Source organism: Tribolium madens, unplaced genomic scaffold, assembly GCF_015345945.1.
Source record: "Tribolium madens isolate multiple individuals breed KSU strain unplaced genomic scaffold, Tmad_KSU_1.1 Scaffold_1;HRSCAF=32;Tcas5.2_LG8, whole genome shotgun sequence".
NCBI classification, from domain to species: Eukaryota; Metazoa; Arthropoda; class Insecta; order Coleoptera; family Tenebrionidae; genus Tribolium; species Tribolium madens.
In genome coordinates, this window is record NW_025400984.1 from 612,295 (window position 1) to 638,109 (window position 25,815).

At 30.7% G+C, this 25,815-nt stretch overlaps 1 protein-coding gene and 1 long non-coding RNA gene across 3 annotated transcripts in view; one reads left to right on the forward strand and one right to left on the reverse strand.

Moving 5' to 3' along the window:
* LOC123004022 overlaps positions 1-23,919 on the forward strand; it is a 33,396-nt gene extending 9,477 nt beyond the window's left edge. The window contains exons 2-3 of the long non-coding RNA XR_006412669.1: positions 23,018-23,206; positions 23,264-23,919. This is a non-coding gene — a long non-coding RNA (uncharacterized LOC123004022). The remainder of the gene's footprint in view (positions 1-23,017; positions 23,207-23,263) is intronic.
* LOC123004020 (basal cell adhesion molecule-like) overlaps positions 3,984-25,815 on the reverse strand; it is a 167,949-nt gene continuing 146,117 nt past the window's right edge. The window contains exons 1-5 of one of the 2 annotated variants that reach the window (XM_044397120.1): positions 25,009-25,106; positions 23,012-23,349; positions 20,584-20,783; positions 12,949-13,169; positions 3,984-4,893 (exon numbers count right to left, since the gene is read on the reverse strand). In XM_044397120.1, the coding sequence (XP_044253055.1) occupies positions 4,805-4,893; positions 12,949-13,169; positions 20,584-20,783; positions 23,012-23,349; positions 25,009-25,084 (924 nt within the window). In that variant the 5' untranslated portion in view covers positions 25,085-25,106 and the 3' untranslated portion in view covers positions 3,984-4,804. Of the gene's footprint in view, positions 4,894-12,948; positions 13,170-20,583; positions 20,784-23,011; positions 23,350-25,008; positions 25,107-25,815 lie in introns of those variants that run through there. The other variant, XM_044397121.1, reaches the window with a different exon arrangement.

Consider the following 25,815-nt stretch of genomic DNA (forward strand, 5'->3'; position numbering starts at 1 on the left):
AATCCAATAAAATCAAAGTACCTACTTAAAACGCCAAAATTTTGTAAAATACAGTACCAAATTATTTCTTGAGTTATTAAAAAATATACGGGGTGTTCCATTTTTATTGTTACAAATTTAACCAAATGATAGAATATTCAATTTTAAGATAAAACTTTTCTATAAACATATATCGAAAAAATTTATACAAAGGAGCCACATCCCCTGAAAGGGGTGCATTTTTTAATAGATTTTTTCCAATATTTCAGGAAGCTTCGTGGATAAAATTACAAAATTTGGTACAACTGATAACTTTTATACGCCCAAATGAATTTAAAGATAAAATGTCGAAATGTTTCTCAGGGGCATCCTAAACTAGGGGTTTAGGGTAGAAAGTACCCTAACTATTTTGGTGGTTGGTTTTTACCAGTTTCAGCCAAAAAATTCTAAATTTTATAGTTTTTCACAAAAAAGAGGTCTCTTGCGTTTTTTCGATAAAACTTACCGTTTTTGAGTAAAATCAGTTTACAATTTGTCTTACAGACTATAAAGAGGATAAAAATTAAAAATTAAATTTGTTTCACCGTTTAAGACACCCGTGATTAAAAATTTCGAGAACTGATCTTTAAATTCGTTCAGGTGTTTAAAAGTAATCAGCTGTACCAACTCTTGTATTTTTTTCTATTCTGCAATAATGGGAAAACAGCATTAAAAACGCATCTCTTTCAGGGGGTGTAGCTCGCTTACGGAACATTTTTTGATACATGTTCATAGGAAACTTTTGTCTTAAAATTGAATCTTCTATCACCTGTTTAAGTTTGTAACAATAAAAACGGAACACCCTGTATACTCATACGAGTATATACATGTAGGGGCTAATTCAAAAGTCTTAGGTCACCTCTTGTATGGTGATAAAAGACATCCAACTGAATTAACTATATTTAGGATGACGTCGTCACGAGTTGTAGTAAACTAATTTATTCCTTTTTCTCATCTTTTCATTTCAGTCTGGGCTACATAATTTCTTTTTCTACAAACACTGAAAATTCGATAGCACGGACGGATTATTTAACTTACAAGCCAACAAACTTTATTTATTTTTTAACACAAATGTTTTATATTCCTTATTTGCACAGTTTCAGATTATACAGAAGGATATCGACTATTTCTAACAGGTACGGAATTATCAAATATTCGAAAATATACATTCTTTAAATTAATATACAATTGCGGCCAAATATGTTCTTAGGTTTGCATTTAATGTGGTGTTTTTATTTTTGTTCATATTGAAGTTAATTGGAGGTCTTTTTCGAAAATTTATAACTCTAAGACAGTACTATTCCATGGTCACCGTACTCCAAGATAATTTTTAATATTACCTTAAAATATGATGAATACAACAGTAGGTTTCAATTAAATTTCTGATCAAAGTAGCCTATGACTCATTTAGAAGTGCATGTTTTCGTAAAAAAAACGTCTTATTTCTAAAACTAAGCAAAATCGACCAATAAAAGTTTAACATCGTCTAAACATCTAAGTCAGTGGCGGAACTAGGGGTGGGCCCGGGTGTTTCAGTGCCCACCCAAAAAATATTTCACCATTCTTGTGCCCACCCGCAAAATTGCAAATTAATTATTATTTATTACATATTTTACTACTCGTATCTACACGTATGCATAAAAGTTAGCAAATTTAGGTTTACATTTCCTATCGACACTAAAAACTTGCTCAGCTTGATACCACGAATTGATGACACACGATATGTTTTCACTTATAATATGCCAAGTGCATTGATTGTTTTCGGAAATTTTTTCGAGTGATTGTCAAAAACGTCATTAATTAGTTCGAGCGGAACGCGTTTTCGCCAATCACGAGAACAAATTTCCGGATTCAATCTATGCACGAGTAGTATTCGGGTAAAAATTGCATGGCATCACGCATTCAATTGTAAGTCTTAGTTTTTGATGTTTAAAATAAAGTTTTATTAAACATTTGAGTTCTTGCGTCAAAAAAATTTACACTTATTAATTTTAGCTAATGAGTCAAAAAATTTCCGGAAAATTTTTGTGTAGCTAAATTCATATTGGTTCTTCCATAGGGTCATGCAATTTTTATAACAATCTTAATTTTCAAGAATGAAGTCGTCGAGATGTTGAAGTTTTATTTAATATAAACATTATTTTCGTCTAAACTAACTATATAGTAGTGTTTGTTTATAGGTTCAATGGCAAGCATAAAATTTTGGTAAGTAATGTCATTTTGAAACTATATATTTTTGTCAAAAAAGTAGTTTCCCTGTGTAATTTTGACAAGAGGGTATATTAGGGAATGACATTGACTACTATAATTTAATGCTCGCCGTTGTACATGTTTAAAAAATATCAAATCGGCGATCAAAACGACAAAAGAAAACACCACTAAAAATTTCCAAAAATTTAATGTGTCGCAAAATTTTGAAGACCATTTCTTCACTCAAAATGATTATAGGATACATACCGGGTGAATAAAAAGTATGGAACCAAGCATTTTTTTCGTAAACCAACCATTTTACGAAAAAATTAATGGGGTACGATACTATATTTTTTTTATTGTCTAAGTTAAATCTACATAAAAAAATAATATACCCGTGTTTTTTGGCAACCCACCATGATATTTTTTTAAATTAAAGATTATGTTATAAAAATGACCTCCAATTAAATAAAATTGTTTTTTTAGTCAGTGTTTTTTTGTAATAATTGTTTTAACAATTTTTAACTGCTGCTTCAGCTGCAATAATGGCTATCAGTATCATTACCTTGTGTTTCACCGTGAATCACGATAACCAATTTATTATTTCAATATTTGCGATCCATGTCCATAAATTTGGAATAAAATTTAAAAAAAAACAAATCAAACCTATTAGAAACCATTTCGCTGGAAGAGATTAAACTGAAGATCTTCGAATTTTGGTAAAAACTATACATACCAAAAGCAAATCAAATGATGACAGTGCCAAAACTATAAAGTGACTTTTTTCTTTCATTGTCATGGATACGATTTTTTTTTGTTGCAACAATACAAGTTTATCGGAACAAGGAAATAATTCCAGTGACCCTCAAACCGTGTACCAATATTTTGGAGTTAAATAACATTCTTTATATGTAATAACAATTATGTGAATTTTTTCCTCGGTTACAGTATTTCAGTACTCTTCTATTACTAGGTCAATTTTCAACTCCAATACCGTAAACACCCTGTATAAATAACTATTTTTAATGTTTGAAATTAAATACATATCTTTTTATTTATTAATTGTAGACACAGACATGAAAATGTATGGTTTTAGATAGACAATTTAATACAATTTATCGTTTAACAAACTTCTTCATTTTTTTAACTTTTCAACAGCATTATACCTACATACAAAAAAGTGTTTAAAGTTGTATTTTTTTCTTCCACGATGTATATTTTATATTTTTATTATTCTTATTAGTTGTTACGTAACTTTTTTTTTAACAGAGAGGGTTTTCATCGAAGAAATCAAGATATCTAAGTATTTCAAAAACTAAGCAAAATCAACTAATAAAAGTTTAGTTAAAAGCTACATACAAAAATGCAAAAAACATAGGGTGTTGCATTAAAAAAAAAACAAGTTTGTATTGTAGCTTAATTTAAAACAGTCTCTAGGTATACTTAAAAATATTTTTATTTTGTAATCAATGTTAAAGAGTGCTTCTATCAACTAATTTTAGTAGATAAAGTAGTCTTTTATCGCCTAGTGAAATAAAGTAATTTTTATATAGTGTTTATATTCAAGAAATTCTGGTGGGTGAGTACAAAATAAAACGAAATATTATACACGACGATAAAGATTGTTTATCTACTCGTGAAAAAACTCCACGCGTGACTTCGTCACTCGCAAATTTAACCTTTTCACGCGTAGATAAACAATTTCTTTATCGTCTTGTATAATAAATAACTATTAGATATTACAGGAAGTGATTATTATTTTTATAAAAATTTCTGAATAACATTTAAAGGTCAATAATTGACTTTACCAACTCGCCTGGACACCCTATAATAATTACGCTACACACTTTGTGGTCGCAATTGTAGGTTGTTAATTGTGCATATTTATTTAATACTTATGATGGATATTTAGCATGTAATCCTGGTTTCTAAAAAAAAAATATTTACTTCTATCAGAAATTTAATGAAAGTACAAAATAACTGTGCTACATGTAGTTTCGCTGTTATAAACTTTTTAAAAAAGATGGGCACACCCAAACCTGACACTTAAAAAAAATCAGTCTTCATCAAGCCAACAAGCCAAGATTTACAATAATTTTGATTCCTTCCGCACTGTACCTGCACATCTTTATTAAAGTTGAAGTTATGAGTTTTTGAACTTACTTCAAAACAGAAATTGTATTAAAGTAAATTCATACTTTGTAGTCATTTATAATAATCGAAGTCCTACTGTAAGTTGTACATAAATACAATATATACATTTAGACAATCGCTATCAACAAAATGAGGCTTAGAAAATGACCGAAACATTTTTTCTTTTATCAGAAAATCGTTTTGAGCTTCAATTAGGTAAGTGAATGCATATTAAACGCCGCTTGAGTTTACTTCCTGTAACTTTTAATTGCCAAAAGCAAGAACAATTAAGTAAGAAGAACAACGAGTAAGAGACAACCTCGCGCGTTAATAGCTTTGTCTAAAAAACATCAACATTTATACAATAGCGTTTATTTACAAAACACATTTATATAATTATTGTATCACATAAAATTCGTGGAAGTTATTTCAGTATATAATGTAATTCTATATCTTGTAGTAATCATCTAAACAGGATCAAAATCATAACAAAATGCACTATTGAAACTACCGGCTTACTGAAGTAGGTACCAACTGAAGAATTAAACACAACTATAACAAAAATTCTGTATTAGTAATAAATTAACAAAAGACGAAAAAGCACACACCCACATTGTTCGAATTTATATCTAGACAAATGCCAATCTATTGAAACAATAGAGAGGATTAAGTCTCTGTCAGTTGAATTTATTGCGTTTGTCTGTAAATCACCACTCCCTCAAGATTATGGTCATACAATAAACGGAAACAATTGAAGGACGACGCTTTTGTTTTAAGCTATTTAGAGAGAGGGTGCGAAGCTATAGGCCTATTACTTAGAGTTGTGGCATGGCAATGACAAATTGTAATAAAAGGGCGGCTTCTGGCCCTTTATTTGTAATATGGATGTGGTGGCAAGAGTTTCTGGACTATCAATGTACAGCATAACAATAAACATAAGCAATTAAGACACAAAGGTTAGGGACTTATTTATTATGGATGTAAATAAGGGTGGTGGGATATAATTTATTATGTATATTTGCACTGTTACGCATGTTTTATGATTTCAGAACACATTCATTATTAAAAGTTTCTTATTCAAACGGAAATCACCAAGTTACAATTTTGGTGAGAACATTGTCAGCAGTTTATTTCCATTGCTATAAACTGTTTGTTTTTTGTTTATAAAAATTTAATTAAAAAATCTTTTATATTGACTTCTATTTATGAATTTATTTAGACTTTCGTAGAATGTGTGTTTAGGTATTTCCGCCGTGTTATTATCGGATACTTAAAATGTGTTTAAATAATAATCAGTCGCAGAGGGATGCGGATTTAATAAATATTATTTTCTCAAAAAATAAATCCTAGAATGTAACACTCGTTTTTGGCTATACCTCTTAGTTTCGAAGATTCCCTATTCGGACATCCAAAATGCAGCACCCTGTACAGGTTAACACATTATCATCCATAATTAACACCAAAAAGTATAAAAACAGTAAGAAAAAATACAAAGTAATAATACAGGGTGCGCCAGAACTCGCGCCCCAGAGAAAAATGCCATATAAGGTAAGATACCAGGAACATGGAAGAAATGTTAAAAAAAAATTATCTATAAAAATTTCGAAGTTATGAGGGTTTAAAGTTTGCACTTTGACTCTATTTATTTCTGTTGGAAAAATAATTTTCCAAGGCTATTAAAAGAGGAAACAAGGAAGCTGTATCCTAAATTGTGTAACTCTGTTCAATGTTATTTGTGGCTTTTATTGGCAAAATTTTTGTCCCTTTACTAATTAATTGTAAAAAACATATACAAGATCTGGCGCACCCTGTATTTTTGCGCGATTAAACTCTATTGGATTATTTACCATGTCTGTTTCCAAGACCGTAAGTTGTATTTACTCGTAGCTATCCCAAATTCGTCGGTAAGTATTTTGTTTATTGTTGCTAAGTCGGTAAGCATTCAAAAATGTTCAAGAACGGCAAAGTATTTTTAGATATTTTATTAAAAAAAACTAACAAAAATCAATCGAGCAAAAAATGTCATAAGAATCACGAACGTTAAGGACTTACCGTTCTTGATGCTTAATATACTATTTTCAACATTACTTGATATTGTTTTCCACTACCTATTTTAATAAATATATTATTTGGCGAATATCTCACGAATGGTTGGATTTAGGCATATGGTACTAAAACCTTTTAAAAATCAATTAAACAAAGAATCCAAAATCGTAAAATATATAGGATGTTCCATTAAAAAAAATAAAGTTAATGTCACTTCCGGTGAAACAAAAAGAGTATTAATTTAGCATCTATCCCAAACGATAGATGACAAAAAATGTTTAACTTTGTTCTAAGAAGAATTGTGATAACTTTAAAAATAATGGAGTTATGGCTTGGGGCGTTTTTCAAAATATAGCCTGTATAAACGTGAAGAGCACTGCTTTCATTAAACAAATATTAATAGGTAATAAAGTTTGACAAATATAATAATTGATTAATAATTTTCTGACATTTCTAAACAAATTAGGGATGCCCAAAACTAGAATTAATTTAGTTTATAGAATCTAGGTATCAACGACAATTGTATAATGGGTTGCGTTTCAGGTTCGTCAAGGTCGTATTCTTCGATGACTCACTCTGTATAAAGCACATATGATTTTTCATATGTCAGACTTATTTTTTCCAAGTGTCAGAACTTCTAGAATTTTTAATGTTCATAATAGTTATTTACAAGTGAGAAACAACTATAACATTCAATGAGACACGTAAGGTATACAGGTTATACTGCCTAAGGAGGTGACAGGCTCGCCAATCATCACCCTCCTACGCCCAGTCACATACCATCTTATCGCCAGTAAAAACCCTTTTATTCACAATCACTAAGGTAATATGCCGATTATTAACCTTCTAAAGGGTGGGAAACACATCATTAGATCTCATGAGGAGTAATAATACATAATATTTCTCATGGGCGGTAATATGCAGGACAGCCAACCTTAAAATTACAAAAATACCGAGAATTTTTTCTTACAAATTCTAGTTAGACATAATATTTTGCTAAATTAGTATTCAATTGCTTTTGTAGCAGTTTCTCTTACTTCTGGGGGAGTACACTGTTCCATTTCGACGATTTCAAATGAGATTCACACATTATTTCAATATTTTCTTTGACATTTCTGAAATGTCAAAAATCAAACGCCATTTGGATGGCCTACCAGGTTTGGACCTTAACTTTGTTAGAATTTTATTTTACTCAAATTTTTTACTGAAAATAATGTGATTGTGAATAAAATCGTATACAAACCTCGGGGGTAATGGCATTACCCCTTGTGCTTTATCCGATCTCGAGGGTGGCGCCTTTCGATCGTAAGCACTCGGGGTAATGCCATATTTACCAACTCGCTTGTATTGTACTACTACCTTGTAACTATTATACTATTATTACTCTGTGACAATATGGAGGATACAAGCAGCTGTTATAAAAATTGGCAACAAATTTGTGTATCTAATTAATTTGAAATCAGTTCAAAATCCGATAAATCCGAATTCGTCTTCATTTAAATCTATAAAAAAAATTATCGCCTTTACTTACTTTGAATCTGAAAATAATAACGAATCAAATATTTATTCTTAAATGTCTTTTTACCTAGGTATACTAACTTCATTTGGAATGATAGTTGATTTTTCCCATTTGCCGTGACTGTGTTTTAGTTAATTTGCTTTGTATGATTGTAATGTTTTAGGGTTCGTTGAACCAACGCGAATGTTGAAACAAACAAAGGGATAGCTAATTGGGAAAGTCGTATTTTCGTAATTGTAATGACCGTGTTTGTGGTTTTGTTTTCTGGGTTTCATGTAATAAAGTTGGGTATTGTAATTGAAATTCTCAAATTCTTGTTGAATAACATTATTTAGCAGCTGTGAAAAAATCGTTGTTTATACAGGTTGTTTCAGAACTCGCGCCTCAGACAAAAAGTTAGGAAGATTAAAAGATACCAAGAATATAACAAAAAAAATAATAAAAACTCTATCTATAAAAATTTTAAAATTATGGGGGTCTAAAGTTTGTAGTTTAACCTTATTTATTTTTGTGGAAAAAAAATAATTTGAAAAGTTTTAGTGTGCATTATTTTGATTTGTTGTCATTTTTTCTCCAGCTACGTATCAGAATAAAAATTACAAAAACCGAAAGAGAGGTTGCCTAAGGCAGTCGAATGACAAATCGTCCCAAATTACATGTACGCCAGTGTATGTAAGATTACAATATACAAAGTGTTCAAGAATGAATGAATCTGTTAGCAATCCTGACTTTAATTTTTAAAGGAAACCACAACAGTATGCTTCTGATTAACAACAATTTAACAATCTTGAGAGGTTGCTTCTTCAATTCTTTTTGCTTTTCTGCTTTGTTTAACTTGTGGTTCAAATTTAATAATATCCTGGACAATCTGGAAAAATAGTTAGTACTGCTTCTTCTTCTAATTTTGGCTTTTTGAGATAAAATTTGACAAAATTTGGATAAGCTTTTCAATCTAGAAAAATTATGTTTTATGGTAGCTATAATTTTAATTAATATTCTATTATTCTTTAGATTTACCGTATAACAGCCATTTTTTATTTCACGAATAATATGTTTTGCTGTGAAATGTTTTTTTCCTACGACTATAAACGAAACTAGATCATAACGCACAATTACATATGCGCGAAAATTGGCAATATCGTACGAGGTCGAAAACCTGTGCGATTTGTTTTCGTACAGTGTGTTAGAAATCTAACGCACAATTCACACTCGAATGTTTTGTATTTTTTCATTTAACGTATTTTTCTGTATCCATTATAAAAAATATATCGTTATTCAACGTATTTTTGTATCCATTATAGAAAAAATTAATTGTTGTGAAAAAAAATATGTTCGTAAGGAAAAAATGATTTATGGTCGTAGGAAAAATAGTGTACAAAACTTGCAGGAAAGTGTCTAACGCCTCGTGCGCAACTTTCCCGATTGTGCGTTATTTATCACTTTCCGTGCTCGTTATGTAATATACTATTACACACATGATTTGCAGCGAAAATACAGTCTTTTCGGAATTATACGATAAGGCAACATTTCCCGTGGTAGGTATCGGAAATAAAAATAATTTTTCATTATTCTTAGTATAGCCACTTTTAAAACTGGACTCACAACATTTTCGTCCCATTTCAAAATGTATATCTAAACATGTATTTGAACAATATAAAATTGCTGAAGTAACCACCTCAGGTGTACTTTATTAGGCGGACTTTCGGGAACGAATGGCCCGCATATGTCATCCTTGTCTAAAAATCGCGTGACCAGTTCGGCCACACTTCTAATTACAAATTTCATCACTGTGAAGGGGGGCAATGTTTGGGGTCTGCACATTTGGCTTCACTCGGCCCTGCCTACAATGCTTTGAACTCGGAATGCCCTAATTTGAGACACCTTGTATTATGAGTTTGTATCTATCCTGTTATGTTTGTAACGAAAATATTATGAGTAACCAAGATAACGTTGAGATCTTGTAATATTATGGCCTCTATAATTATCTATAAATGTGTCACATTAAACGAACTTAATAGATGATGATAGTTATTTATGTACTAAGGGCATTATCGGATGTTTGTGGCCTCCTAGGGAGACTGGTTTTCAAGGGCGAGGGCCTGCGGCCCGAGAAACTTTTAAGTCGGCCAAAAGCCACAGACATTGAATATGAAAAAAATTGACAATTATCAAGTGAAGTAGCGTATGAATACACAAAATCCTGGAAAACAAGTAAAGTTTCCTGGAAAATAAATTGTGACAACCCCTAATGTCTAGGGTATAATTCGTAATAGATCTCAAATGGAAATCATCATGGATCAATTAGTGAGACATAAATGGAGGTACCTACACACGTTTAATTATAATAATTATTATTAATGAATAGACAAAAATGGACATTTTAGCGAAATCCAAAAAAAATCATATCTTTGTTATTATAGAAGACACAGACTTGAAATAAAGACATGCACTTTTTTACGTAGAATTTTATAATGTAATTAACATTTTTTTTCAGTTATTGGTTTAGCCGTAATAAGATAAACTTGTATTTTTGTAAATGGAAATCAAAGGCGGCTATGGCAAATTTGAAAAGCTAATTTTTTTCTGATCTAAAAATATATATTTGTAACAGAATATTTTTTTATATAAAATTATACTTAAAAAATGAAATATATATTTTGTTTGATAATAGTTGGCCATGGGAAAACTATTTCACTCCAAATGTGCAAATAATAATCAATAAGACTTTGTGAACTGTAAAATAGATTGAAAAATAGATAAAATTATAAAATTATTAAATTAATTAAAATTATAAATTATAAATATACGATACGTTAGAGGTATTGAACAAATATGCGAGCGCCTCAGAACAAAATTAATACATATTTTTAAAAAATCTAAAAATAGGGGAAACAAATGTGCAACAGTCAACACAATTAGAAAAAACATTTTTTTGGATGGTCTGATGGAGGTAGGATAACGTTTCACATAGACGGAATTTGAGTATTTGAATAGTGATATCGTCAATTTTGTGTCATATAAAATATATTTTATTGAAGAATTAAAGCGGCTTTTTTACAACACTCTATGTATCACTAGAAGTTACAATAGTAATGTTAGCTTGTTTAAAAACAAAGAGATGTTATTAGTCGCCAATAAGTTGATTTACGACTTATTTTGCATTTTTTTCATTGTTTAGTACTTAGAAAACTCTTTCATTAGTAACACTGGTTGAATAATATAGTTTAAATCCCTTTAGTTGAAGATGCAACATTTTTTCATGGCCAACTGCGAACAAAAATCAAAGATAATTTTTTGCTAAAAATGTATAATAATAATTTGTTACAAATATATATTTTTTAGATAAGAAAAAAACTAGCTTTTTAAAAATGACATAGCCATCTATGATTCCCATTTAAAAAAATACAAGTTTATTTTATTACGACTAAACAAAAAAACTAAAAAAAATGTTAACTACATTCTACGTAAAAAATGCCTTATAACTTACTTACTTACTTACTTCAAATCTGTGTCTTCTATAATAAGGAAGATATGATTTTTTTTAGATTTCGCTAATATGGCAATTTGTGTCTATAAGTCGAAAACAAAAGACGATAGCGGGATGCGGTTTTAACCAATATTATTTCCTCAAAAAATAAGCCCCAGAATGTATTACTCGTTTTTGGCTAAACCTCTTAGTTTCGGAGATTCCCTATTCGGACATCCAAAATGCAGCACCCTGTACACACATTGGGAATTTTATTTCGCTGAACATGTGTTTCAATGTTCACTTTTTGAATATGAGTTGTTGTCACGCATTATTTGTTGCAAACCTTGCAAACATTGCCGCTAGGGTTGCATGGATATGTTGTAATAATTGTTTGCAATGCATTGACATGATTTTTTTTAATTGAACACAATTTTTCATGTTTAGCGAAATAAAATCCTCACTGTATATTCCAGATAATGATAAATACGTTTAAATTGGATAAAAAATAAAATATACAGGTGCGCCAGAACTCGCGCCCCAGAGAAAATTTTCAAGTAAGGTAATATATCAGGAACATGAAAAAAATGTTTAAAAAATTCTATCTGTCAAAAAATTTTGACATTTATTTTTTGGCATTTGACATTTTTTTATATCTATTTAATGATACTGATGATATTGTATATGTTTTTTTACAATTATTTATTAAAGGGACAAAATTGTTGCCAATAAAAGCCACAAATAACATTGAACAGAGTTACAATTTAAGATACATCTTCCTTGTTTCCTCTTTTAATATCCTATAGCAAAAAAACTTGTAAAATTATTTTTCTAACAGAAATTAATAGAGTCAAAATGCAAAATTTTAACCCTCATAACTTCGAAATTTTTATAGATAATATTTTTTTAACATTTTTTCCATGTTCCTGGTATCTTACCTTATTTTTCTCTGGGGCGCGAGTTCTGGCGCACCTGTATAATTTAGAAAGTTGATGAATTTTTTGACATGTATCATTTAATACGAAAGAGTCAGAAAGACTGAGTCTGTTGGTAACAGATTTAAAAGTATTTTTCTTAATAACTTGAAACACTGCAACCGAATATGGTTTTGCTTAACAAATACTTGTCGTACAACCCCTCAAGATTGTTGAATTGTTGTTATTCAAAAGCGTATTCCAAAGGTAACATTTAAAAATTAGGGTCAGGATTGCCAACAGATTCATTCATTGTGGATCACTTTGTATTATTAGACGAGAGTTTTGAATCATCTCTTCTTTCCTTTTTGTGTATTACTTAATAAAGAAGAAAAATGTTTGTTTTTGTTTGACGCTGTAATAACGATCACATTATAACAATTGTAATAATCATAACAATTGTTAACGTTGAGAAACGTCACCAAGTCAGTAACGTTTCATGTGTTCTGAAATATGTATATTTGAAGACTAGATTGGTAAAATTTATTTTTTATTTGAAATTTCGTGTCCGAATGTGTGTGAAGTAGGTTCAGAACCTAACAATGGGTGTATACTTTTTCGTATGTACAAATTGAATTGCTAATCTTTTACTAAATACTTACATCTAACTTCTGGATTTGCTCCAAGCGTCTCCACCAGCTCCCACTGAACGGGCGGCTCCGTAGTCGTAACAAAATAATGATGGTGCCTTTTTCTTTCCGACTCGACACTTTTCTCATGGCTCTTGTAATAAATATCGTACATTCTAGCCACGCAACGTATTTTCAAGCGGTGCTTTACAAACGACTGCTTGGTAATCTTCATCCTCAACACTGAGTGGGACCTGAAACACAAAAAACAAACGCACTCACTATACAATTTCGTATTCGGAAGGCGTTTGGACGCTCTACAAATCGACGGGACGTTTAAATTGCGTTTTCGGTCCGACTAACGAACGGATTTATTTTGTGGTTACGGTAATTGGGACTCGCCGGTAGTTACGTCACTAATGAAATCTCCCTATATGTGCGTTTTTTGTTGGAGGGATGCGGTTTAGATTGTAGTGGATATAACTTGTATCACATAGTTATTCCAATAGCGTTCCACGGTAAACCAATCAGTACGTAGAAAATGAGATATTTAAAACTCAAACACAGAAATCCCAACGAAAAATAGTTCCAACATCCAATACAACAGTTGATTTAAAATTTACATTACAGGGTGTTTTGTAAATAAACCAAAAAAAAAAAAAGAAAAATGCCAAGTAAGATAAGATATACTTGTTTTCATATTAATGTGCATCGAAGTAGTCGTTCAAAGGGATCATTTTAATGCAAAAATCCAAACAATCTTAACCTCAGTCTTCCCTTAAAATTATTTTTTCAAATAAATGTGTACCCCATGTAGCAAAAAATAATTAAAATTAACAAAGCAATTAACATAGGATAGCAAACATAAAGATTTTTGTCATTATTGATGTAACTAAATTTGTTGTGAATGACATTAATGACACTTTTTGTGTAAATCGGCCTTTAAATTAAAGATTCATTCAGACTTCTGCAACCTACTTGATGCATATCAATATGAAAAAGAGTATACCAGAAAAATTAAAAAAATGTTTAAACAATTCTATCAATTTTGACATTTATTTTTTGACATTTGACATATTTTTATGCCTATTTAAATATTCATTAAAGGTACAAAAACTTTGTCAATAAAAGCTACAAATAACGTTGAACATAGTTACAATTTAAGATAAAGCTTCATTGTTTCCTCAGTCTGTTGTAGCAAAAGAACATGGAAAATTATTTTTACAACAGAAATAAATAGAGTAAAAGTGCAAAGTTTACACTCTCATAACTTTCTTAGATAGAATTTTTTTTAACATTTTTTTCATATTCCTGGTATCTTATTTTACTTGGCATTTTCCATTTACAAAACACCCTCTATAATTATTAACCATTGTTAACATTATAACAATTAAGTTTATCACAGACATGAGCAGTTATTGTTAGCACAGAATTTATAACAATTCACAATACTATCGCAAATCTGTTCATCACTGATATCATCACAGTTATTATTGTAGATACTAGAACAGTATATTCTGTAACAAGGTTAGAATGAAAATTCGATACGAGTGGAAGATTCCGAACGCGAGCGTCAGCGAGTGTGAGAAACCACATGTAGATCTAATTTTTTCTAACCGAGTAACAGACTGTATTTTCTCCACGACCGAAAAGTATGAATCAAAAACAGTGAAATCTGAACAAAACAAGAGATCTGACACTGAAAGTTTTGAAATTCATAGCAATGTATATCGTTGAGCATAATTACACTGACCGGCATAATAATTATGGCATCACTTAAATTTTAAGATTTAAAATGGCTAAATGGTTCTGAAAATAGTACTAAAATTAATGATATAGAATAGTAGGATTATCAAGAAACTCAGTCGACTATACATTTTTCAAAAATAATTGGTGTAGATTCATTGTTTACTGAATAAATGTCAAATTATCAAAATCGCCGCTAATTTCAGAGAGACAACAATAAAAAAACTGAGATTCTATCTATTCTATTATCTATCTATTCTATTATCTAAGCTACTGATCCGCAAGGAATTCGCTTTTTTGTTTCTTTTGACAATCATTAAATTGTAGTTTAATTGTTGAAGTTTAAGTCGTAATTTTAGTTTAACTTAACGTTAATTAGTTAATTAATTAATTTTTGATGCATTTATTTTTTTAAGCGTTATTTCAATAAAAAATCACTTTTCCCATGTGATGCGATAATTTTGGCGGTTAGTGTACTATAGACTATTTAATTGACTTCTCTTTTTTTCAAATATTAACCAATAAAATAGCAGATATTTACTTTCGCATCTTAGCAACAACAAATTTAAGCAAATATTCCACGAGTGGTTGCAGTGAACTAACTTGATTTTTTTACCGGTTGCTATAAAAATGAAATCATGTTTAACGAAAATTTGCCATTTGGTTCATTGAATAGTCTCTTGAATTCAATACGTAGTCAACTACGACTACTCGTGGTATTCAATGAATCAAATGGCAAGTTGCTTTACCACCAGTGGAATGTTCGCTGGAATTTGCTGTAGCTATCATACGAAAGTAAATATCTGCTTTTTTATGGGTTAATATTTTAAAAAAGAAAAGCGAATTCAATAGTCAGTTATAATACAACAAGTAGTCAAAAATTGTCGAATGTTATTATGAATGGTCGTCGCTTTATGAACACCATAATTGCGTAGCATAAATAGTGTTCGCAAACGTAATAACCATGAATTTGACCAATTTTTTAACCATTATTTGCTTTGGCACAAACTTAAAGTGAAGACACGCTAATTAAAACAATACAAACTTGTGTTTTTTAAATAAAACACCATATGTTTCTTGGCATTTCTGGATGTAGCTTTTAATTATACTAAAAGCTAAATATTTATTGGTCGATTTTGATTAATTTTTGAAATAAGTTGATTTTTTTTGACAAAAACATACTCTTTTTAAAAATTTATTACACAAAAACTACAGTTAAAAAATTCAACTATTGCATTTAGAAAGATAAAAAATGTAGAAGTATATTAAAAGTTAAATACCTTAAAAAGTTCAAATGGAACATCCTATTTCTTGTTATTGCATCCTTGCTCGGTTTGTAATATACAGGTGCGCCAGAACTCACGCCCCAGAGAAAAATGTCAAATGCCGGCGGCAATAGGTCGCCAAAAAGTGCAGCCGAAGAAGTAATTTTTGCTTGCATAAGAAAGTTATTAGACTCTTAAGTCCACCAATCCCAGAAGGGCACCTCAAGGTGTGATTGAAAAATTATATCCGTTGCTAGGTTACGAAAATAATACCAATTTGCCCAGAATTTTAAAAAATAGCTGGTCCACTGTAATTTTGCGTTTGACATTATTAATTTTCGTGATGTGGGTGCCATAACCTGATAGTTTCCGGTATTTTTCTCGCTAAAGAGGTTGTACACGAGTATAATGAGACAGAATCGTTAATTATTATCAACAATTATCAAAAATTATTTTGAAACATTCTGGAAATTCCTGATGAACCGACTTCTCTAAAACTTCTTCACAGGTATTGTTCCTTCTCAACTTTTTCTTCGATCTGATACACATTAACAAACCGATAAATAAATTTTAGAGCTTGAAAACTTGTGCATTATCCTTATGAAACAAAGAAGCAAATGAGAGTGAGAGACCAGAAAAACATGCGCCTCTTGTCCTTAAGTCTCATACTATAAAATGATTGACAATGATGGCAACGTGGATTATAAATTATAAATCATGATTTTCTGGTACTGTACTGTTATTCCATTGGCGTGTTACAAATTGGTTTTCCCATCGCTTGATGGAAACGTGCAACGTAATGCTGTTATTGTTTCCAATATTCGACGCCCTGTGAGTCTTTCAACGCCAAATGAGAGAAAGCTTTCGCCATAATTAACCTTTTATATTGCTCTCAATTCTTCGGCGCTAATAGCGGTACAATTTTTTAATGAGTAAATGTATACAGGCTTAACATAAAGTATGCAACCAAGTGTTTCTATGACTCAAACTACATAAATATACTTTTTTTTTTAAATAGCTGAAAAATAATAAAGTAGAGCAAGAAATGTTTGGTTCTAAATGTTTTGTTCACCTTGTGTATGTTACAGAGTGATTCGATTCGCATAAATTTATGACCCTTACAAACTTTAAATGAAAATAATACTGTTGATTGAGTACATAAACGTCGGTCTTTTGTTGAAATAAAAATGAACACCGTCAACTATATCAAAATCTAGACTTTAACAATGAAATTATTTTAAAACTATTAATTATATAGATTTCTCTTTTCTAAAAAGGAAAGTCTATATCTTACTGATAAGAGCACAAATTCAATTTTGGTCTTCGAATTCGTCTTTAATAAAAGATCACTTATAACGTGTGGGTTAACACGGGCGCCTTTTTTTCATCATACTGTATTTTTATTGCATGTTCTAATTACGCTCTTGTACTTAGGTCTTTAAGTCAAATTAAAGGTTCTCCCTGGCATTAAGGTTTAGTAGAATTTGAATTATAATGATACAGAGGGTATAAATAGTAGCTTCAAAACAGTTTTCTCCATCAAAAATGAAATCTCAAATGACCTACGTGACGGTAAGACACACTTTTGACGTACGTCACTAGCTCTGTGTTACTTTAATCGCATTTGTTAAAGTGAGATAGATACTCGTAAATAGCGTGACCGACCTTAGGCAAATACGTAAGGACAGAGCATCAAGGCTGTTTACAAATGTTGAAAAGAGAGAGCCATATGTACGTTTTTCGAATTATTAATTGGTCCACATGCATACAGAATAGTTTATAATTCGCGCCCCAGAGAAAAATGCCAAAAAAATCTTCAAAAAATTTTGACATTTAACTTTTTTATGTTTATTTATTGTTAGCGATGATCTTGTATATGTTTTTTAATAATTATTCAATAAAGGACAAAAGCTACAAATAACGTTAAGATAGTTACAATTCAGAACACAGTTTCTTTGTTTCCTCTTCTAATAGTCTGCAGCAAAAAAAAACATGTAAAACAGTTTTTCCTACAGAAATAAATAGAGTCAAAGTGGTAATTTAAACCTCCATAATATCAAAATTTTTATAGTTAGAAATTTTCAACTTTTTTCCATGTTCATTCATGATTAACACCAAAAGGTATAAAAACATTAAGAAAAAATGCAAAGTAATAATATTTGTCAACATTAATTGATATTGTTTTCCACTCCTACTTTAATAAATGCATTATTTGGCGAATATCTCACGAACGGTTGGTTTCAGGCATATGGTACTAAAACCTTTTAAAAGACAATTAAACAGAAAATCCAAAAGTGGTAAAATATATAGGGTGTTCCGTTTAACATAATAAAGTTGATGTCATTTCCAAATTTTAATCATTAGAGATAGGACACGAGTTATTATTTAAATTAACATCATTTTATAGCTCATTTTTGAGGTTCATATATTGCTCCATAGACTTTCCTCCTGTAATGTGTATCAATGTGCAATGTGTTAATTAACGTTTCTCTAATTAAAACAAGCTCATATTATTCCAAAAATCCCTTCACAAAAAGTCTATAACTATGTAAAAATAAATTTTTCCCATAATTCCTTGGAAAGGAGAAAAATCTTTTAATGTAGAAAAGTCAATATATTTGTAGCATCCTTTTACCTAAATGTCGCCTTAAATCCTATGTGTCTTTCACTTTGCATTATTTAATGACCATCACGTTTTCGCCCAACTCATCCGTGTTTATACATTATGTATTTAGCAGCCTTTAAATAAATGTAGCATGATTTTCTTAACTTTACACAAAGCAGTGAGTTTCAAAAAAAGAAATGCATGAATAAAAAATACATTACCTTGAAATACTCACATCGAACACACATTAAAAATTAAAAATCATTCCAACACCCAAAAACACTCTGCGACTAAAAATGTAGGTATGTGCATAATTTATTAAAAAGTCAACTAAACTATGACATCGTTTTCATCTCACATTTATTAAAGTTTAATTGTTTACTTTGCGTTGTGGATATATGTGGATTTTTTGTAAATGTTAGTTGGCGGTAACGGCAGATCTTGCAACATTAAAAGATAGCTGTTGGAAAAATATCAATTTGTGTCTTATGGTGCCCAAAATATTTAGAAAACCTATGCCATAACCATCGACTCCCTTGCAACGTCGCAACTGCGCTTTTTGAAGTTAAATAGGTCAGAAACACCAACTAAGATATTTTTTTAAATTAAAATCTATAAGCTAAAAATTACCTCTAATTAAATAAAATTAATTTTTATCGAGTAGTTTTTTTAAATAAATTTATAAAGTTGCTTTCTGAGTTCATCACGAAGATTTTTCGAATGTAACCGATGTAGTCGTTTGAACGTACGAGACCACGTTTTTTTGTGCAGGTACTAATTAAGGGAGTGATTCCGGATGTATAAAAAAATCCAATAAGAACTCACTTTTTTCCATTTTTAATCAATCCGAAATCACCCCTAAATACCTACACAAAAAAGCAGATCCATCCTATGAGCAAATGCATGAAGCGACCAGTTCGGTTAAGTTCCGAAAATCTTTGTGATGAGCTCGGAATGCAACTTTAACAATTTATTGAAAAAAAAATACTAGTTAAAATAGTATATGATAGTACTAGTTTATAAGCAAGCCTTAAAGAATTTTAAAGGCAATTATAAACGAGTATTATACGCTATTTTTTATTATACCTGCCCATTTACGATCTTTTATGAGCATTGAAAAATTGTGAATTTACACAATAAAATTATCAAAGCTTGTTTGTGAATCGTTTTCGTAGAGACGGTTACTAGTTTACGTTGTTAAGCACATTTTTTCACGTTGTAATTGGTCCAGACATTTCACTATTTCTTGTTACCTAGACAACTTTAAAATTTCAGCGTGGTATAAAGGCCAAATTACGCACGCTGCAGCGTGTTTTAATTTAGGATTATGATGCAGGTATAATAAAAAACAATTTTTTCTTGCTTACAAACCTGTATTATAATATATTATTATTTAATTAGAGGTTATTATTAAATCATAATTTTTAATTAAAAAAATTGCCATGATGGGTTCGTAAATTAATTAAAATATGCGGTTTCATAATTTTTATTCACCCGGTATAAGGAAAACTTGAGCAAACTCTTTAATAACTACTACATTGCTATTCAGCTTGAAGAATGAATACTGCCTTCAATCACCAGATTTGTAAAAAATAAAAATCTGGTGTGAACATCACACGACTTTCTTTATCCAACTTATTTGGAAAATAGTGCGACCGATTTTTACCAATTGTTTCGTGCTGCGTCCCCTTGCTACAAGTAAATTACATACCAAATTTCAAGTTTCTATCTCTTATCGTTCTCGAGATAAGGTTTTTACAGACTGACACACACACACACGACCCAATGGCCCAAACCAACTTTTTTGGTGTCTTGAAGCTATAATTCGTCCAGAAATGTAAAAATCTGGGTAGGTGAAATTTCAGCCGACTACAATAGGATAAGGAAAGTAAAAATGTAATCGAGTTAATTTGTTACAACCATTTTCACTTTCCTTAATAACAAATAATAAAAGGTTAACCGTTCAGTAACTTGACATTTATTTGCTTTGTTCCAAATAAACATTATTGGTTTGAAAACCTATCTATTTAGCGTAATTGATAAAACACTTACGTGTGATATTGTCCATCAGCTGATTTCTCTCTGTTATTATGCACATACTTAGATTCCGCAGGCAATCCATTAACATACCAAGTAAGATTAACTGCAGGATTTGAATGTTCTGAAGTGCACGTAGCTTTGAGCATTTCTCCATTATGATAACGTGTTTTGTTGATACTTATGTAAGGATCTCTTGGCGGTAAATCTACAACCTATAAGGAAAAAACAAAAAAAAATTAAGCTGAAGTGTTTTACAATGATTTGTAAATATAGTTTTCGTTTTCAGAGATAGTTTCACGTTTTTCTACTGAGTGAGTAGATGATTGATATAAAACTACAAGTCTATCCAAAATATAATATCCCCGTATTGCTAGATTCAGAAACAAGATTATTATTTAATATTTTTTTAACCTTCTAAGAGCGATGATGTTCATCATCTTAGAATTAAATTTTCCAAAATTTGTATGATATTTTTACTAAAGATTCCATACAAGTGGAATTATTAAATTATACAGAGTGTTCCGTCTAAACCCCAATCGAATAATCATATTTGTTTGAAAATTGGTACATAGCCAAAATGCATTAAGTCCTCCTAAATGAAAATATTTTCAAGATGGCGGCACTTCCGGTTATACCGGAAGTCGGTCTCAACTTTCTTATTTTAAATGGAAAGGTATATTTTTTTACTGCGTTTTTGGATTAATCGGGTTATTTTAAAGGAGATTTTATCAGCTTTTCCTATTCCTAAAAGTTTTTCAAAAATTTTTGGATCTGCACCTTACACCGTAAAATTCGGTAACTCTGCTATTTTTTTAAATTTTCAATTCGTTTTTTTGGCTTTTGAAAGATGAAGTTTAAATCTTTTACCGGTGTTTTCAAATTTTGAAAAAAAATTAACCATAAAATTTTAAGGTTACTTTTGTAATAATTCAAATACCCATAACTCAATTTTTCCAAATGAAATACCCCAATTTTTATTTTACTAAATGGAAGAGAATTTAATTCTGCATCCATCTGTATTAACATTCCCTATACCTAATTTTAATAATTTTTAAGTTATGGTGATTTTTTATTAAGACTGCTGAAAATCTATTACTAGCCACATCCGTTTTCGTATAGTTTGCTATCCAAATCAAAAATGTCAAAATTGTTTCTCAATAAACGTCGATAGTGACTTATTATTTAACAAATAGTGCCAAAATATGGAGAATCAAAGCTACTCAAACTTATATTTAATTAATTTATTTTGTATTTATGGAGAGTGTAACAAAATTATGATGTCGTTCATTAAACAAAAATAAACTTTTCTCACTTGTTAGCTTTAAATAATGATTGCATGGTAGAACCTATCAATAATAATTAAGTTTGCATAACTTTGATTCTCCAGATTTTGGCACTATTTTTAAATAGTAATTTACTGTTGACGTTTGTTTAGAGAAAATTTTGACATTTCTGATTTCCATAGCAAACTATGTGAAAACGGGTGTGACTAGTAATAAATTTTCTGTAGTCTTAAAAAAAAGTCCATAACTTGAAAATTATTAAATTTAGGTATAGGCAATGTTAATACAGATCAATGCACAATTAAATTCTCTTCTATTTAGAAAAATAAAAAATGGGGTATTTTATTTGAAAAAATTGAGTTATGAGTATTTGAGTTATTACAAAAGTAACCTTAAAATTTTGGGATATATATATTTTTTCAAAATTCGTAAACACCAGAAAAAGGATCTAAGCTTTCTCTTTCAAACGCCAAAAAAACGAATTCAAAGTCTTAAAAAATGGCAGAGTTACCGATTTTTAAAGTGGTAGGTGCAGATCCAAAATTATTTGAAAAACTCCAAATATTTCAAAAACGGCTAAATTTAACTATAGAGAAAGCTGATAAAAACTCCCTTAAAATAACCCGATTAATCCAAAACGGCAGTAAAAAATATACCTTTCCGTTTAAAATAAGAAAGTTGAGACCGACTTCCGGTATAAGCGGAAGTGTCGCCATCTTGAAAATATTTTCATTTAGGAGAACTTAATGGTTTATGACTATGTACCAATTTTCAAATAAATACAATTATTCGAACTTCCAATATTTCTAATATGGGGTTTAGGCGGAACACCCTGTATAAGTAAATCAATATATTAATGATTAATGTATTAGTGATTGTGTTTAAAGGACTTCATATAAAATTTAAAGAACAATGCAAATGACAATTATTAGCAAGACATCAGACTGTAAAGTAGTGTTAAAAATGATATAAATATAAAGAAAAAAATATATAAGAAAGAGTAAAAAATATAAATCATTGGACAAAAAAAAGGAATGCATTTTCTTTAAATCCCGATCTGTAGATTATTAGTTTCACTATTTTCAGTAAATAATATAGCACAGTCGAGATTTTTTAATTTACTTTTTGTTCATTGAAACCTTTTAATATTTTTTTACCTGCAGATATGCCGATTGGATAGCGGTGTAAAAACTGGGCGCGTCTGCTGAAACTTCGCAACTGTAGCGTCCACTAATACTCCTAGGAACATGCTCGAGCACCACCGAAGTGGCGTTGGAGTCAACCTCACGTACAGTGAGGCCGCTCTGCGAGGAAAACTGCTTAATTGGAGGGATCTCTTTGGGAGTATACCGGTAAAATTCTGTTGTGCCCAAATACCATTTGACCGCATAAAGCTGCTCGCCCTCCAGATCGTAATAGCACTGCAGAGTGGCGTCATCTCCTCGAACTACCGCCGAGGGAACGTTGATACGGACATCTCGAAGACCTCGCGTGCCTGAAAGTGAAATATTGACATCGTTGACGTATGGCAGATCAAAATTTAACGAGACTAATTACAAATGACTGAGCTTAACAAGGCACATGTCATGTGCCTTTACAAATATTATTGATGAGGGGCGATCGTTGTCGGGTGTTTTGTTTTCTTTTAGACCTTCGGGGCTTTAATTAAACCATGAAAGGGAAGGGGAATCTAACCAAATAAAGATCTACATGCATGAGCTGCGGTTAACATTGTACAAAATTTTGTACAGATAAACTAAAGAATGATAAGTTTTTAACTTAATCAATTACATAATAAAAGTCTAACTTCGGGACTTTTCATTTGCAATTTAGTCAATTTCCAGATTTTTTTTCTGCATGAAATAGTAGTTTCTTGCCAGTAGGGTCCAGTTAGAACAGAGATTGTTCTTTGCAACAAAATGAATTTTTCGTGACCTGTTTCACCTCAAAAAACAGTTGCAACAAATCCACATAAATTAATTTCATTTATTTTCCATAAAGGTTTGTTTCAGCATAAATAATAACTTATTTATCAGCATAAATAATAACTTATTTATGCAGTGTAAATTTTAATATACAGTATACAGGGTGAGTAAAAAGTATGGAACCAAGCGACAATTAGTTTTTTCAAATAATAAATAGTTCAAGCAAAAAACATTTGGTTCCATACTTTTAATTCACTCTGTATGTATAAAACGGCGTATTGTATATTTAGATATATTTTTAATATACAAGTTTTAGTTTTAGTTGGAAATTAACTATTTTTATTCTTCGACACTGTCAAAATTTACGGTTTTTCTCCCGTGTGAGGAAGTTTTGACAACTGTTTGGCATTTCTGAATACGAAACGTCAGATTATTTTTAACAGATTTAAATCAAATTTAAGCCTGATTGAGTCTAATTCGAAGAATAAAATGTTGTATTCCACTCGTTTGAGTGTAAATCGGACGCTTTATTCCACCTCGTGGATGATAAACCACTCGTTACACTCGTGGCTTAATAATCCACTCGGTGAAATAATCCGTCCGATTTACACTTAAACTCGTCGAAACTATTTTTCTAGTTGATACGAATGGATTTGTAAATTTATCATGTTTTTTTCTACTTTCTTTATTAAATATTTTTTTTACATTAACACACTATGCAACCGGTGTTAAAAAACTTTTTTTAACTTGTAAAGCAAATGTTTCATCACGGCAATTTCAACTTTAAAAATGATACCATTTTTACTTGAAAACAATACAAAATCTGCTGCAGTTTTCAAGTTAAAAATAGTCATGCCTAGTTGAACTTATCCGTAATAAGAATGTCTTTTCCAATACTTTCCATTGTCTTGTTTTTCGATGTAGGAGTCTTTGTGCCCCAACTTCGCCAATGGTAAAATTTGCGCGTGTTAACAACTTATGAATGGAACCAAATTAGAAAGTAAAAATCAGCTTTAACATAGTTACTTGCTGTTCGTTAACTTTGATTCCATCCGGCGAAAAACATAGCCACACGACGTCAAGACACAAAAAAGTATTTAATACAAAGTAAACAGTACACTCTGAAGAATCCGAATATCGGTAAACACAAAAAGTTCCTCGAAAAGAACCTGAATAATCAATCATAAAATGTGATTTTACAAGGAGTAAACAATAAACGCTAAATTTACCAAACAAGACATCAAACAGTTCCACCAAAAAAACTGAAGATAGACCCCAAAGACACCAAAATAAAAATGTAAACATAAAACGTCTGTGTGTGACGTAAGCCGGAATGTTGAAGCAGATATATCTCTATCCTTTTTATTCTAGTAACTTTTTAAACTTTCATATTTGTTTACTAGAGTCACTGTCAAGAAGGTCAGAGCGCGCTGCATTACCATTGGTTGTGGCGTAAACTCTATGCTCTGGGGAGATGCGCACTACGTGCGTTTCAATCGAGGTCACAGATTCTGAAATAGCGACATCAAAAGCGCCACAGAGAGTGAACCATCAGGGTAATCAGTGGTTAAGTTCCCAATAAACTATCAAACATGCAAGGTATCCATTGTAATCCTACAAAAAAGCTAGACATAGCTAAAAATATGAGAATCAATCACAAAACTGATAATACAGATATTTTGGGTGCAGCTTTTTATTAAGAACAAAGACGGTAGTATGTCAGTATTTGTTAAGTTATTTGTCATGCAGCAATGCATTATATTGCATTCATGCAATAAATATTGCGTGTGCTTTACATACAACCATATGCGTTATTAATAGCTGAGGGCTAGAAATTTCTTGAATGTGTGAAACAATAATAATTTATCACATTTAGGTCATCCTTGTAACCAAGGACATCTGACGTTGTTATTACAACTAGTAGAAAGGCCTGTGCTTGCGCATGTAGCAAAAAATAAAGATAGTCTGCCGAAAGATATATCGTACAACAGTATTTAACTTTCAATAATTTTTAGGAAGGCCTAACAGCAAACCAT